Below are 17,633 nucleotides of genomic sequence, written 5' to 3' on the forward strand. Positions count from 1 at the left end.
ATTGAGTTGTTGTTTGTATGACCCAACCCCAAGACCAAACTCGATACATCTTGACCAAGCCCAACCCAATGTCGGGTCGGTCACAGGTTGGTCGGGTTGAGCCTGCCCAACCTTCAGCCCTAAAATTATATATGGTACGTCAAGTAACTAATTTTGGTTTAGAAAATATTCTTATTATATGAATAAAGAAAGAAATGAAAAAAAAAAAAGAGATTTTTTTTCTATGCTTATATTTACATATTTATATAAATATGTGTTAGAAAAAAAATGTAGGTAGAATAAAATTCTCCATGTATTAAAAAAAAAAAAAAAAAGGTGCGTTGGGATACGGCTATAGCTATGGTTATAATCCGTAGCCATAGATCGGGGGTGGAATCGCGAGGTTCACGATTAATCGCCGATAGGGACAGCAACTTGCGGTGGCTATAGCTACGGTTATAATCCGTAGCCATAGATCGAGGGTGGAATCGCAAGGTTCACGATTAATCGCCGATAGGGACAGCAACTTGCAGTAGAATCATGGAATCCACGATTGATCGCCGATTTACTGCTATAGCTACGGATTATAACCGTAGTTATATCCGTATCCCTGTCCACACGCCATTACCATTCTACTTGAACGTCTACCGTTGAAACCCTTTTAGGGGCCACACAAGTTTTGGATCATTACGAAAATTGTTTTGCCTCTTCATCCAGGTCTTTGTGGCCTTATGAATAGATTGGATGGAAAATAAATGTTATGGTGGGCCCTACAAAAGTTTTAACGATGAAAATCAATTTTCCGCTGCTCTGTGTGGTGTGGCCCAGTTGATCTTTGGATTTGACTTTTTTTTTTGGATAATGCTCCGAAATGATCTCAAAATATGGATGAACGTTGTGGATATAATAAATACATAACTGTGGGGCCATGTTACTTTGATCTCTTTTAAGCGTTTAATACATCTGTCAGTTGGAGGTGTGTCAGCGCTCGTCTTCGCAGTGAAAAGGAGGGGTAGTTTCGTCCTCAAAGTCGCTGCCCACACGTGCTAGTCTAAGTTGGTAACTTAAGTTTGTATTCCTTCATAAAACCGCTGGGTAAAAGGTTTTGCCTACAGTGGTCATTTTCTCAAATAAAGTTAAAATATTTTAGAGGACCATGCAAAGCATCTTCCGTATTTTCCGTTTGGAAAGTGGGGCCCATGCTTTAGCTGACCAGACCGTTGATCTGATGGGCCCATAGAAAACCCTGGCACAAGATCTCACTAATCTTTGACATTTTTCTAAGAATCAAGGATATTCCTATAGCTGAATTCCTTTTCTTAACCGTTTATCTGCAGGAGATTTCATCACATGGCCATCCATAGTAGACCGGTTGGATGAATGGTTTAGATCACCAAGCAATCGGGCCCACTTGCACCAGACTACATACAAGGTGCTGACGGTGCCATGACTCTTCTCGGTCCCACAGGCGTCTGTTCCGTTTGATTTTACAATGCACTGGTAAATACGGAGTAAAAGAGTAATAATTATTTCCGGTGCACCGGTAAATACTAGGTAAGAGAGTAATTATTATTTCCCGTGTATTTACAATATATCTGATTTGACTAGTAACTTTCTTACAAGGAATCCAAAAGCATTACAAAATATATGTGGGTCCATTGTGATGCATTTGGCTTATCCACACCGTTCATTTATCATGTCATTTGAATTTATAGTATGAGGAAAAAAATGAGTTATCCAAAACTCAATTGGACCATATCATACGAAATAGGGAATCAAATACTTATTGTTAAAAACTTTGTAGGCCATTGTTTCTTTTGATGTGGGTCATTTGAGTATTGTATTACTTCATTTTTTGTCTCATGCTTCAAAATATTGCAGTAAAATAAATGGACGGAACTGATAGATCATATACATTATTATATCATTCAAAAATTAAAATTACCTTTTTTAACCAGTTTCAATGGCACAAATGCCTACGAATTTTCAAACATGGTAAAATGTAATAATTACCTATTTTCAGGATAAACACACGGGCTTTCAAAAAAGAGAAACGTTCACGTGAAACAAGGTACATATGGAAACTTTAACAGACGACACTTTCTTTCCCACCAATGCATACCTTAGTTATCAAATCTGAGCCGTTCAAAAGGTGGGATGAATAATAAAGATTACCTTGTTCGAAAATCAAGATGGTTCATTCTTCAAATAGACTACACAGTCGAGATCAATGAACAACTGATGGATTATTAGATGTGAGTTTATGCCCCATCCAATCAGTGGATTATTTGTATTTTTCTTCAGCATGGTCTTCGTGATGTGGCCTACCATTTTCACGGGTCAGATGGTCCACCAAAGCGATGCATTAGCAGAAATAAGAGATCATATTGATTATGGTTGCTGGGATGTTCCTCTCACAAGTGATACGGACAGCACGCTTACCAGAAAAGAAAGGATGCTTGCTAAAATATTGCTAAAATATAGCAATGGTTGGTGATTTAAGTGCATGGGAGGCTAACTGCAGGTAAACCTTCCCATGCAAGTAGTTGCATTTGGACCCTTGGCATCCACGTGTCCTATCTGAACCGTCCATTAGGTGCAACCCCCTTTCCATAGCCTGTCAGACAAAAATCATACGGATCAGATGATCCAAATCATCCAAATTCGTGGTAATTAGAAAAAGAACGGATAAGATCATTCACAGAAAGAAGTTCGATCAAGAATGACTAGGGTCATTTCATTGCTGGCTGTTTTTGCATGGGAGTGACAGATCATGCGATCAAGTGCCCACCTTGCGTAGATGTGTTGGTGAGTGTGTGGCGTGGATGTATGTTAAAACAAAATAGATTAGTCCTTTAGCAATTAAAATATGTAAGTAGGATTAATATAAATAGTAGAAACGGGAATGCATGAAACCAAGCTTAAGTTGTGTTGCTAATCTCCAACACTAATAACAATGAAAGGAGTCGTGTTCTGCTTGATTTCGCTCTTCCTTGTTTTCATAGAAGGCCGCGTGGCCCAAAAGAAGACCCTCAAGGTCCAAAGCACATGCAAGCGGCTCGTGCTCTATTACCATGAGGTGCTGTTCAACGGCACGAAAGTGGCGAACGCGACATCTGCCACGGCCGCAAACGCGACCGAGCTCGACAACTTCAAGTTCGGCAAGTTGGTAGTCTTCGACGATCCCATGACAAAGGACCACCACCTTCTCTCCCCTCCGGTGGCACGTGCACAAGGCTTCTATTTCTACGACATGAAGAAAACATACAACGCATGGTTTGCGTACACACTACTGTTTAACTCGAGCGAGTACAAGGGGACCATTAACCTCATGGGTGCAGACATGATGGATCAAGAGACCAGGGACATCTCGGTCGTCGGTGAAACTGGGGACTTCTTCATGGCTAGAGGGATCGCCACCCTCCGGACGGATACCTTTCAAGCGGCAGGATACTTCCGTCTCCAGATGGACGTCAAGTTGTACGAATGCTACTAGATGATGATCGTCGTTCTTTGATTGGTGGTGGGCCACTTACGTTTTGTTTTTTTTTTTTTTCAGTGAAGTGGAATTGATGGGCCCTGATGCTGATGCACCAAAACATGAAGAGTATCCTGATGCGCTCATTTTGTACCAAAGAGGACGATGGATCAATGATCCGGACCATTGATTAGGTGGCCTTATGATAGATGGGGAGCCCCAGAAATCTTACAGAGTGGAAGATCATGACCATCCAATCTGAAGGAAGGGTTAGGCTCTTCCAGTCTAGGAGATTTTTCACTCCCATGTATCTTCGGGCCCATCAGAACGACGGTCAGGATAACGAACCGTGGGCCCTAGTTATGAGTGCATCATGACACTACAATTCCCCTTTAGTTATCAGGAGTGTGTGTTTGCTCTGAGAAAAATAATGTGAATTAAACCCTAGTCTTCAGACAGTAATAAAATCCATGCATGTATTATGCAAACGCGTACTCAATATCTGAAGCGGCTGCTCGTGAATTCAATATTACTAATACTCTCTATGACTGATCTGGGCCTGATCCTAGAGGTCCAATAGGCCCGAAAATTAATGTTCTAAACCAAGACCGCCTGGTGTTGGCCGAGCTTTCATGAGCCCAGGGGTCCATGTGGGAACTAGGCCTGATAAATAAATGGATTTGAGCCCTGGGCTCTTGTCTGACTGGTTGTCGCGGTTGTTGCAACCCGTTTAGATAGATGAGCTTGTGTGACTCGTGACCTGTCCATCAATCTGGTGGGTCCAATAGATGGACTGACCTTGGATGTGCCACAACGCGAAAATCACATCCACAGTTTAAAAAACTGACTCGCCCAAGTCAACTCGACTCGACCATACTTCATCACGACTCGATAAAAGCTCCATCTGGTCATGACTCATTCAAAACTCGAGGAGAACTCGACTTCATTAGGTAAAACTCGACAAAAACTTGAAGAAATTCGATAAAAGTAAACTCCGCGCGACATTGTGTTCGTGTTTCTAAACCATGGTCGCTTCAAAACACGTTTTAGCCGTCCACTTGTGCAGATTCCTGTCATCCAACCTGATCTGATCGATGACTACATCAACGGAAGCGGATTGGTGGTAACCCCAACAGCACCTATGAATGTTGGGGACTGTGGGGCCCACCATGATGTATGTGTTTTATCCATTCCGTCCATCCATTTTTCCAGATCATTTTGGGCTAGCAGATGAAAATCTCAAGTGGATCACACCATGGGACGCAGTGGGGATTAAACGCCTACCATTGAAAACTTCCTAGGGGGCCATAGAAATTTCGGATCTAGCTGATATTTGTATTTTCCCTTTGTACATTTCTGTGTAACCTTATGAACAGGTTGGATGACAAATAAATAACATGGTGGGCTCTAGTAAAGTTTCAACGGTGGCCGTTATTATACCCACTGATTCCTGTGGTGTGGTCCCCTTGAGCATTAGATCTGCTTCATTTTTGGTTTAATACTCTAAAATGATCAAAAAAATGAATGGACGGCGTGGATAAAACTAATACATCACAGGGGGCCCACAGAATTATGCCACCTAAAAACTGTACGGAAGTCGGTGCTGTGTTCTACACTGCAATACGCAAGCCGCGCCCCAACATAGCTGTTAACCCGACCTCACCCACTCTGCACCCAATGTGCATGGGAGGCTACAGGAGAACCTTCTCATGCAAATAGTTGCATTTGGACGGTTGGCATCCACATGGCCCATTTGGACCGTCCATTAGGTCCAATCCACTCTTCATAGGCCACCTTGCAAAAATCACACCCATCGGATGATCCAAATCATATCCAAGTTCATGGTGATTAAAAAGGGCGAAAAAAAAGGATGAATAAGTCCAATCAAGGATGACATTGGCCGTTTGATTACCGGTTTTCAGCATGGGAGTATAAGAAAAGTGGACTGGATCTAATGGACGGCCAAGATAGGCAAGGTAAATACCAACGAGTCCAAATACAACTACGTGCATGAAAAAGTTCTCATACAACTACCCCAATAGACCATTGGCAAATAAAATATGTAAATAGGTTAACATAAATAGAAGAACTAAGAGAGCATGCAACCAAGCTTGGGTTGTGTCCTGATATCCAACAGTAAAAACAATGAAAGGAGTCATGTTCTTCTGCTTGATTTCGCTCTTCCTTCTTTCATCGCAAGCCCGTGTAGCCCAAATGCAGCCCCATAGGGGCTACACCCCTTGCAAGCGAATGGTGCTCTACTATCATAACGTGTTGTTCAACGGCACGAACGCCGCGAATGCAACGTCCGCCATAGCTAGAAACCCGGTTGGGTTCGGCAACTTCGACTTCGGCAAGTTGGTCATTTTCGACGATCCCATGACCAAGGACCACCACCTTCTCTCTCCTCCAGTGGCTCGTGCGCAGGGCTTTTATTTCTACGACAAGAAAGATACATTCAATGCATGGTTTGCATACACACTAGTATTCAACTCGAGCAAGCACAAGGGGACACTTAATCTTATGGGAGCAGACCCGATAAATCAGAAGAGTAGGGACATTTCAGTCGTCGGTGGGACCGGGGACTTCTTCATGGCTAGAGGGATTGCGACCCTCAGTACGGACACCTTTCAAGGGACGGCGTACTTCCGCCTTCGGATGGATATCAAGTTGTATGAATGCTACTAGATGATGATTGGCCGATATCTGATTGTTGGGCCACTTAATTAGGTAGTGTTTTTTCTTTTAAGTGAAGAGGAGTTAATGGGCCTTGATAAGGAGTTTGTGTTTCCTCTGAGATGAATAATTGGTGTATCAAATGTTGAGATTTAATCTCAATTTTGAAATTAGTTAAATTAATATAATAGAAATGTTCTTTTAAAGTTCATGGACTCGCATTTTTTTTATTTTTTTGCTCTTTATTAAAAGATGTTTGAAACTTAGTTTATAAAAATGATACTTTTTAAAAGTTCTTTAATCCTATATTAATTGGAGAGAAAAGGATAAAGGAGTTTATAGGCATTGAGTTTTCTAATATTTTTATTTGAATTTTGTAAAAAGTAGGCTAGCTTGCGTTTTTTAGTGTAGAGCACTAGAATGCATGCGCGCATGAGGTGTAGGCAATAAGGTTGTCGTTGTGAGAATCGGTTTGGCCAATCAATTGCGTCTCTTCGTTCAAAATGAACGCCCATAACCATTTTGAACAGTTACAGAAATAACTTTTCAGAAGCATCTTTTTAACAAAATCTCGCAGCCCTTTATAAAACTTAATAAAAATGAAGGATTAAACATATATTGCATTACTCTTTCAAGAGATCAAAATTTTAAGTTTATATTCCCTATCATTTTCTCTCTACAAGCACTAGAAGGGAGTCATCTGTTTTAAAAAACACAGTTTGCCAGGATTGAAAAACTACGTTCCTATCATAGGTTTTTTTTTCCTAATTGCTACATGCAGAATTATCAAGTCTTGTTATATTCTTGAAACGGTTTGCTAGCAACTCGACAATGATCTCATACTGACAAGAAGGGCTGAATAACGCTTTAACAAAAATGCACCAAACATGTAATTCGAGCTTAGTTTGGAGTTTTTTTTATTTTGTCAACATCAAACCCTAGTCTGCATCCAGTAATAAAACTTATTTATGCGTGTTATGCAAATGCAGGCTCATTATCTGAAGTGGTTTTTCGTGTATTCAATATCACTGACTCTTTATGACTGAGCTGGGCCTGATCCCAAGAGCCCAATAGGACCGATAATCAATGATCTAAACAAAGATCGGCCTGAGCCTAGCCTGGTATCACCTATTCTTTTCATGAGCCCAAAGGCCCATATGGGACCCAGACCTATTTTTAGGCCTGATAAATAAATGGGTTTGGGTCCATGTTCGTTTCTAATCAACGGCCGAACAGCGCCGGCCGGGCCAATGTATTTAATACAAATTAGCTAAGTATAGGCTACTGGTCTGGCCCCAGCCCAGAACCTATTCCTAAGATCCAAACTTCATGAGCTGGGCAGGGCTTGTAATTGGGGCCTTAGCTCATGGATAAGGCATGGACGCTCCAGGTTGCCTCATCGAGTGCGCCATGCGCCATTTTTACAACCTGTAAATACGATCGATGTTCAGGATTATAAACAATCTTTGCTGTCCAACCGGTGCCATGCCCATCTATTTGGCGTGTCCAATAAATGTATTGCACTTGAACAGGCCACAATATGAAAATCACATCCACGGTTCCAAAAACTTGACCTTGACTCGTCTAAGTCAACTTAACTCGACCAGATGTCATGGGCTTATTTGACATCCTTACTCTAATTCAATAAGAGTTACTCTAAAAAGCTTTTTTAGTTTGTTCTAGCTTTTATTTTAAATAAGTTTGTTTGGTAAATTTTTTTTTTTTTTAAAAAACTATTATTTAAAATAAGCATGTTTGACAAAACATTTAAATAAGAGCTTTTTTAGATATACTTGTGTCATTTTTAAAAATTACAAAAGCTTCATTATAGGAGCAATTTAGATGGTTCTTTGTGTGGATCTCACCATAAATGGACCATACCCCAAATGGCAAAAGAGTAGATAACGACATACAATTTTCATGTTTTAAGACATTTAGGGCATCCATTATGTTGGCTATTGGATGTGGATCATATATCATATGGAGCCCACCTTTGATGTGGACCATTCATCGTGTGAGCCAAACCTTCAAAATGGGCTATCCATCATACAAGGCCCATCTTGAATGTGGACCATTCATAATGAGGGGCCCACCTTGATGTAGGCCATCCATCACGTGGGGCCTAATATCAATGCTAATTATCCTTTATATGTGGCCCCTCAGTGGTTACTACCCATCACCTATTACGTGAAGTCCACATTTGATGTGTCCATAGTGTGGGCCCTACCTTCGAAGTGGATTGTCCATCATGTGGAGCCCTCTTTTGATATCCACCATTCATGAACCATGTGGGGGCGCACCTTCTATGTGGATCATCCATAATATGGCCCACCTTGGATATGGGTCATCCATAATGCAAAACTTTGGATGTAGACCATCTATTATGTGGGCCCAGTTGATGTGGACCGTCCATTATGAGGGGCCGCACTTTGATGTGGGCCATCCATCATGTGAAGCTCACTCCGTCCGTTATATGGGCCCACCTTGATGTGGACCATTCATTGTGTGGGGCCCCACCTTCAATATGGGTCGTTCATCATGTGGGCCCACCTTCAATGATCATCATCCATCATGTGGGTCCCACCTTTGATGCACCGCCCATCAAATGGGCTATTGGATGTGGATGTTCCATCATGCTGGGCCACATTTTGATGTAGCCCATCCATCATGTGGGATCCACCTTTGATGCGAGCTGTTCATTATGTGGGCCTACCTTGATGCGGACCATACATCATGTGGGCCCCACGTTCGCTCATCATGAGGGGCCCACCTTTGATGTCCACCATCCATCATGTGGGTCCCACCTTTGTTGTGGACCATTTATCATGTGGCCCCCACTTGATGTCGATAGTTTGTCATGCGGGGGCCACATTTTGATCCGAGCATTCCATCATGTAGGTCTCACCTTTGTTGTGGACCATCCATCATGTGGAGCCCAACCTTTAATATGAGTCATTCATCATGTGAGCCCACCTTTAATGCCAACCTTCCATCATATGGTTCCACATTCAATATCTACCATCCATCATGTGGGCCCTACCTTTGTTGTGGACCGTCTATCATGTTGGGCCACACTTTGATGCAGGCCAACCATTATGTTGTGCTCACTTTCAATGTGATTGTGCATTATACAAGTCTACCTTTGATGTGGACCATTTATCATGTGGGGCCCCACCTTCAATATAAGCCAATCATGTGGTCCTATTTTAAAGAAATTGTAAAGAGGAGAAGAAGACAAGATGGGAATTACTTGAATAGTTCAAGGACAAACTTAATAAAAGAAACTTAACTAAAAATGTCTATCGGTTTAAGTCAAATAATTATTATTTTTTCAAAAAATAATGCCTCTCTAATCTATAAAATCAAAACTTACTTATACTTTCTAAATAAATAAGCTTTTAATTAGATTTTTACTAAATAGTATATATTTTTTTTTTAATAAGTTAATAAACTCGTATTCTGTAGAGGTGCGAAACGACCCAAGATTCATGATTCAATAAAAGCGTCATCCAGTCCTGACTCCTGAACTCGAGAACTGACTCCATTAGGTAAGACCCGACAAAAACTTGAACAAATTCCTGTATTTAAGCCATGGTCCAACAAAACACATTTGAGCCATCCATTTGTGCAGATTCCTGTCATCCAAGCTGATCTGATCGTTGATTACATCAAAGGAAGCAGATTGGGTGGGGACACCAAACACCCATGAGGTTGGGGACTCTAGGTCCCACCGTGATGTATTTTTGGGCTAGAAGATCAAAAGCTAAAGTGCACCGCAACCACAGGGCGCAGTGGGATTAAACGCCTGCCATTGAAAACTTAAGTGCCATAGAAGTTTTGGATCAAGCTGATATTTGTATTTTCCCTTCGTCCATTTCTTTGTGACCATATGCACAGGTTGGATGGCTAATAAACATCATGGTGGGCTCTAGTAAGGTTTCAACAGTGGCCGTTGTTATCTCCAGTGTTTTCCTGTGGTGTGGTCCGCTTGAGCTTTGGGATCTGCTTCATTTTTTGACTTATGCTTTAAAATGATCTGGAAAATGAATGGACTGCGTTGATAAAACACATAAGTAATGGTGGGGCCCACTGATTTTTGTCACCTGTAAACTGTACGGAGGTCCGTCCCAATACGCAATCCGAGTCCCTACATAGGGGCCTCATCCCGCAAGCTGTTAACCTGACCTCACCTACTCTGCGCCCAACATGCATGGAAAGCCAAGTGCAGGGCAACATTCCCATGCAAAAAGTTGCATTTGGACCGTAGGCATCCACATGGCCCATCTGGACCGTCCATCAGGTCCAACCCACTCTTCATAGGCCACCTTACAAAAATCATACCTATCGGATGATCCAAAACATCCAAGTTCATGTTGCTTAAAAAGAAAAGAAAAAAAAAAAAGATGGATGAAATTAATAATCCACAGAAATAAGTCCGACCAAGGATGACTTGGTCCGTTTGATTGCTGGATTTTCTGCATGAGAGTATAAGAAAAGTGGACTGGATCTAATAGACGGCCTAGATAGATAATGTAAATGTCAACAAGTCCAAATACATGTATGTGCATGGAAAGGTTCCCAACCAACTAGCCCAATAGACCACATCGTGTGAAGTTCTCACAGTAAAAGTAAAATTTTTGAATATATAAGTATTGGACCAATATCTAAACAGATTGGTAACAATATAGGCTCATATTAAAGCAAATCAAAATCAAGAAAATATGAGACCAGGATTTGGTGAATCCAGTCCCACTAGTTTCACAATTAGGACATGATAGGAAGAAGGGTGGAGATAGCTTTGATCGAGCAATTTTTAGATGCAGCATCGTCGTAAAGGTATCCAATAAGAGAGCATTAATGTTAAATTAGATATCTGAATACCATGATTTCATATTTATGAAAACCCCATATGGAAGACAAGATCAAAAATCCCATGTATGCGGAGGATCTTGGACCATCAAGGAAATGTATCAAAAGTTTTGTCGCCTTGAGAACCTATAGAAAGGAGTATGTGACGAAGAACTTGAGGACTATGCCAAACACAATCTAATCTTTACATTTATCTTTACATTTATCTTAAAATAACCTAGTTTTAGCATACATTGCTATTGTCCAACGCCATCACTATAGTACCATAGAGAATATTAAACATTCATAACCTTATGTTGTTGGACCCCGATCAACCAAGTTCTAATATTTGGTCAAATCCTATTGACCATCTCCCTGGATTATTTATTCAAGCGGATGAATTGGGCGTTTATTTTTTTTCATTCTCCCTATTTGTTTTTACTTTGTCGATTATAATGACTTTTATTCAAATATTAATAAAATCAATATTGCATAAGGGCCTGTTTGATTTTTTGGCTCAACTGTAATTACCATGCAAATGGGTAATAATTATTTACCTAAGTAATTACCACGTCTTTCCCAGTGCAAATGTGACAACTTATCCTTTTAACACTAAGATCGAGAAATTTACAAAATCAATGTGGGGCTCATCGTGATGTATGTGACTTATCCACACCGCTCATTTGTTATGCCAGCTAAATTTAGGGCATGAGCAAAAAAATGATACAAATCCAAAGCTCAAGTGGACCATACCACAGGAAATAGGGGGAATTGAACACCTACCATTAAAAACTTCTTCGAGCCCTTAAAATTTTAGAATCAATCTGATATTTGTGTTTTCCCCTTATCCCTGTCTATATGACCCTATGAACTGGTTAGATGATGAAAAACCTCAATGTGAGCCCAGTGAAGGAAATAAATTTCAACGGTGGACAAATTAAGGTCATTATTTCCTTTTGTGTGGGCCATTTGAGTGTTAGATCTGTCTCATTTTTCGGCTCCTGCCACAAAATGTTCTAATAAAATATATGAATGGAACGGATATATCATATACATTATGGTGGGGTCCACAAATTTAAGCCAAAACTTTTGTATCGATTTTTGAGGTGAAATTGCTCTCGAATTTTCAAACAAGGTTATTTTTAGTTTATTACTTATTTACAGGGATTTACCTTTACCATGGAAAATCAAACAGGCCGTTAGCTTTTTTAGTTTATCTGCTCATTTTCCTTCTTCCGAGAAATATATTGGTTACGATTAGTGGTGAAAGAAAAGTCCTTAACGTAGGGTAAAAAGAATTCATCAGAACTAATCCCTATCCTTTCGCAAACCGTTTGATCATCGTCACAATCTATGGTTGAAATGACAATTGAATTTTTTAATCAGGTTTTACTCAGACATCTTAATGAGGCACAAGCTTTCAATCAAACATTGAGTCGAGTATGACCCTGGCATACTTGCACTCTCTAATCGCACATATAAACCTGAGTATAGGCCAACAATCGACCTTGTGGAAACAATCACATCTAAACACATTTTAGCCATCCATTTGTAAAGATTCCTATCATCCAAGCCGGTCTGATCAATGGCTGCATGAATAGAAGCGGATTGCGTGGTGACCCCATCACCACTTAGCTAGGTGGTGTTGGGCATTGTGGGGCCCACCATTATGTATGTGTTTTATCCATGCCGCCCATCCATTTTGTCAACTCGTTTTAGAACATGGGCTCAAAAACAAAGCACATCAAAAGCTCACGGTGAACCACATGACAAGAAACATTGGTGATTGAATGCCCACCGTTAAAAAACTTATTGTGGTACAAAAGTTTTGGATCAAGCTGATATTTGTGTTTTTCTTTTATCCAAGTCTCTGTGACCTTATTAACCTGTTGGCAGGCAAATTAACATTGCGGTGGGCTCTGAAAAGGTTTCAACTGTGGGTGTCATTGTCCCCACTATTTCCAGTGGTCTACTTAAGCTTGGGATCTACTTCATTTTTTAGGCTCATCCCCAAAATGAGCTGATAAAATGGATGGACAGCAGGGATATAAAACACATACATTACGGTGGGCCCTACAGTGCCCAACACAGATCACCACCCAATCCACTCCCTTACATCAATGGGCCACAACAATTGGTTACACTTTCATATGATATGGTGCACTTGCAATGGGCTGGGATAGAGACCAGCACTAACAGGATTTTGATGGTGGCGTGTTCTTGTGTACCAGCTTACCAAACATAGTACCATTGGAATCTTTGTTTGGTGGACCACCCACAACTAACCAGGAAAGGACAAAGAACTATCATTTCTGATATTTGCACCCATAAATTGTTATGCATGCACCTGTTTATCGTTAATATCATCCTCAGATTCAATTGGAACCGATGGATCCTGAAGAGCACGGTGGACCCGCAACTGAAGTGTGGCACGGGGAGCGGTGGATCTGGATTGTCCAGGTAGTGGGTCATGTCCGTAGATGGCCTGCAGTTAAAAATCACACTGAATTGATGGTGCAGTCGATCTTGATGGTGGTCTTTAAACATACGGTCAAGATGAACATGAACTCAAATGGGCAATTGTTGGATAGGATCATTATCCCTGTGTTTTTCCAACCAAAGGATGTCTACAGACAGGAGTGGACGGCCTAGATCAGCTCCCCCACCTAACTTCTCTTCTTAATCCAGCTCCTATACACCCACGTACAAGTTCGCTAATGCACACATCACCACATATGCCCAAGTGGCAGACAAGTGCAATATCCACGCCATCCATCAGAAGAGTGACACTATGTAGAGTCCCTACCCAAAGAATCAGATCTGTTCACTAGTGGACAATGATCAATTGAAAAATTGTACGGTTATGAAAAAACATCCTAAGTATTCTTACCCGTCCACTTATTTCTAATTTCATGGCACACCTGATGAATGGACCGCATATACGTTGGGGCATAACACCTGCATAGTAAAGTTTATATGATGAATGGCTTGGATATTTCACATGTGTGCCACACTAGCTTTATATGGTGGCTCGAGCATTGGCAGACTTGTACAGCCATGTCGGCTTAGAGAAACGCGTATTGCCTAATGACCCCAACTCCACCTAGCTAGGTGCCGTTAGGACTATGGGGGCCCACCGTCATTTATGTGTTTTATGAACGGCGGTGCATCGTTTTTTTACCACAACACACAAATTACCAGCCGGGGTTGAATGCTTTGTATTTTAACACACGCACTCACATCCCGTACACTCCCCTACACGCCCACGCTACAATGGTTTTTCACAAAAATGGTTACCGGAACCCATAACCTTGTGTTGAAGCTCTCGTGAGTCTACTACCCTGAATGAAAGCAGTGGGTTTGAATGCCTAACAACTGAGGAATTATAAGTTTCCAATATTAGGCATTCAATTCCAAGTGTTTCCCTACTCATGCCTCAATGGGACCAGAGTCTCAACACTAGGTCATGGGTTCAGCTATTGTAGTGAAAAACTACTGTGGTATGGTATGACTGCTTGGGTGTTTGCTTAGGTGTGAGTGCATGTGTAAAAATAAAATCCCAATGTTTCATATGGTATGGTTTACTTGAACTTTGATTGTTATTAAATTTTTTGACTCATGCTATAAAATGTGATGGAATAATAGATGAACAGTAGATAAAACTATAAATCATGATGGGCCACACAGAGTCCTAATATCACCTAGCTAGGTGGTGTTAGGGTCACCACGCAATCCATCCATCTGTGCACATATATGCATTGAATAAAATATATAAAACACGGTGTGTCCCACGGAGTCCTAACATTACCTAACAAAGTGAATATGGAAAATACTAAATAATTTCCAGAGATGAGAAAATTAAGGATAGTTACCAGAAATACTAATTTAATTTATAAATAATGTATCATTATTTAATCAAGCATAGGATTTATAAATTATTTTTTAAAAAAAAATTGTTTAAGTATCATTTCCCTCGTGTTTGCTAATTACACGCACGTGTGAGAGCTCCCATCTGACGTCCACATACAGTAATGTGCTTGATCCGAGCTTTCCATAAGGTGAACTGCACTGTTTTGATCTTCTGTCTGAAATCTGACATTTCACACCTCAGGTGGGCCACGGCATAAAAAACAAACGGAGGGCTAAAAAATTGTTTAAACCTTCAATTAACTTGGAATATTTTTGGTTCACATGAGAAGCGAAACTGCATGATGTCACATGTGCATATGAAAGAGGTTGGTGGCCGCCTCAAGGGACCATTCTGCCCTACGTGGATTTGGTGGATCTTTTGGGATTTATACAAATTAATGTATTTTTGTATAATGTGGAAACCGAAAAGTGCAAAATAATCAGAAATCAAGACAGGCTGAAGCACGTCTGAAACGATGTCCTTAAAGCGTTATTTGCCCCTACTCAAGTGAATTGAGTATGCTGGTAGGTTACAGGCAAATAGTTTTTAGGATACGACGAGCCTGGTGTGGGTCTGCGTTCAACAAACACGAAGGCCCGCCAAATAAAACTCAATTACACGCTTTCTGGCAGTATTACAGTATAAAGGAAAAAATTTCAAAAGAAGAAGAAAAAAAGAGAAAAAGAGTTTTGACTTCTGCACAGGTCAGTTCAAATCTTCAGCTACTGGTTCAATTGAACCATTGTAGACCACACCGCTGGTTTGTTCTTCAAGCTAAGGTTTAAGCCTTGCTATGTTGCTGGAAATACTTGAATATATGAGTGAAGAAGGGCTGGCTGTCTCAGTTCGTATGGGTTTGCTGGAGTGAGTTGAGATGGTTTGGAAACCCATCCAGATCCTCCTTTTATAGGCTATGATGGCTAGGGAGTTATGGTCCAGAGACTTAAATTCCATTAAGCCATTTCTGGCTATTGGAAAACTAGCCGTTTTATGGCCGTTTTCTGACTGTTGTGCATGGACCATTAAGCTGCTGCATGCTAACTGTTGTGAGACAACGGCTAGCCGTTTTCTAGCTGTTGGGCCAGCCATGCAGCAGTTACAGCTGGACCCTGCACTAATGGCTCAGCTGTTACAGTTTCTGTTGCAATAGCTCTTTTAAGTCCCTCTATTTATACTGAGAGATTTCTCTCTCAATCCTTTAGTCTCTCTGCTAACTAGTCACCCGCCATAGCCACTTAGTCGCACCGCGACTCGCACACGTCTCGCTCCGGTTCGCTCAAGGTCGCGAAGTGTAAAGTGCGCCACTAGCGCCTCTACAGCCACACTGCCTCACATGCCCACGCCCTCGCACCGAGCCCGAGACCGAGACCGAGACAGAGTCCGAGTCCGAGCCCGTGCCCGTGCCTGAGCGCGAGCGCGCACGCGGGTACGCACTGGAACATGTAAGGTCCATAGTCCACGGACTAGGTAGGTAAATATTATAATACTCTACATCCTTTATATAAACCACAGGTTTTTCTCCTCTTTTCCATGTAGGACTATTTTCCAAAACCCGCAGAAAAGTGTTTTTTCAAAATAACTTTTTATATTATATATTATTTTATTATTAAAATATATTTTATTAAAATCAATATTTTTTGCAACAATCCCCCACTTGATTTTATAAAATTATTTTCTCGGTTAAACAATACTGCCAGAATAATCAGCTTATATGCATAAAGAAAGATATCTTTCGATTTTAATCTTTCCTTAGTGTAAGTATTTCAAAACTCTGTCGAAATGACTGGTAGCCGCAGCTTTGAACCAGTTATTCCTAAATAACAGAATTGAAAATACCACACACATATTCGTTATGTGTTTGTTAGAGTTTCCACAATCTTGCTCAGCACAATTAATGGCCATGTGCTTATCCTAATTCGTGAACGATCCCGAGAGAAAACTCCTAACTCTCATGAGAGACGGCACCATCTCTACGTTCATATAGGTGAAATCCTTCCAGTGTCTCCGTTACTATAAGATACTTGTCCTTATAGACTGGATTTCATTAAGAGTTCTAAGACTCAACCCTCTATCGTAACGCTCAACACTTATCTATTATGGATGAGGTTTTATAATTTAGTGCTGAAAACTTTCCACATATCAGTGACTTGTTCTTACCCATTAAACCCAAAATTAGAGATTTTCTGACTTTAGGTTGGGTTACCATCACTGGTGGAACTTTGGTTGAAGAGTTTCAACCCCATCCCTCTAGATGTAGCCTTTACTACCTCTCTCGGTAGAGGTTTAGTGAAAGGATCTGCCAGGTTATTGCTTGATTTCACATAAGAAATAGCAATGATTCCATCTCGAATCAATTGTCTGACATAATCATGTCGAAGACTAATATGTCTAAACTTACCATCATAAGTGCCGCTATAGGCTCTAGATAATGTGGCTTTACTATCACAATGTAGTGACACAGCCGATATGGGCTTTATACAGAAACGAATTTCTAATAGAAGATCCCTTAGCCACTCAGCCTCTTTGCCTGTTGCAGCCAGGGCTATAAATTCAGACTCCATAGTCGAATGCATTATGCAAGTCTGTTTCTTGGATCCCCAAGATACTTGTTATCTCTTGTGAATACCCACCCTGTAGTAGACTTGTTGTCCCCTGCACTCGATATCCAGCTCGCATCGGTATATCCTTCCAATACGGTAGAAAACTCTGAATAAAATAGTCCTAAGTCTTTGGTTGCTTTTA

At 40.9% G+C, this 17,633-nt stretch overlaps 2 protein-coding genes across 2 annotated transcripts; both read left to right on the forward strand.

The window, feature by feature from the left end:
* The first annotated feature begins 2,886 nt into the window (after window positions 1–2,886).
* LOC131245102 (dirigent protein 5-like) lies at window positions 2,887–3,993 on the forward strand. The gene has a single exon (XM_058244325.1). It carries the CDS (start codon window positions 2,936–2,938, stop codon window positions 3,473–3,475), a length of 540 nt encoding a protein of 179 aa, XP_058100308.1. The 5' UTR covers window positions 2,887–2,935; the 3' UTR covers window positions 3,476–3,993.
* Window positions 3,994–5,555: 1,562 nt separating this feature from the next.
* Window positions 5,556–6,344, forward strand: LOC131245103 (dirigent protein 5-like). The gene has a single exon (XM_058244326.1). The coding sequence runs from the start codon at window positions 5,603–5,605 to the stop codon at window positions 6,143–6,145; it is 543 nt and encodes a 180-aa protein (XP_058100309.1). The 5' UTR covers window positions 5,556–5,602; the 3' UTR covers window positions 6,146–6,344.
* Window positions 6,345–17,633: the final 11,289 nt, after the last annotated feature.

This window comes from Magnolia sinica, chromosome 5, assembly GCF_029962835.1.
Source record: "Magnolia sinica isolate HGM2019 chromosome 5, MsV1, whole genome shotgun sequence".
In the NCBI taxonomy this organism is placed as follows: Eukaryota; Viridiplantae; Streptophyta; class Magnoliopsida; order Magnoliales; family Magnoliaceae; genus Magnolia; species Magnolia sinica.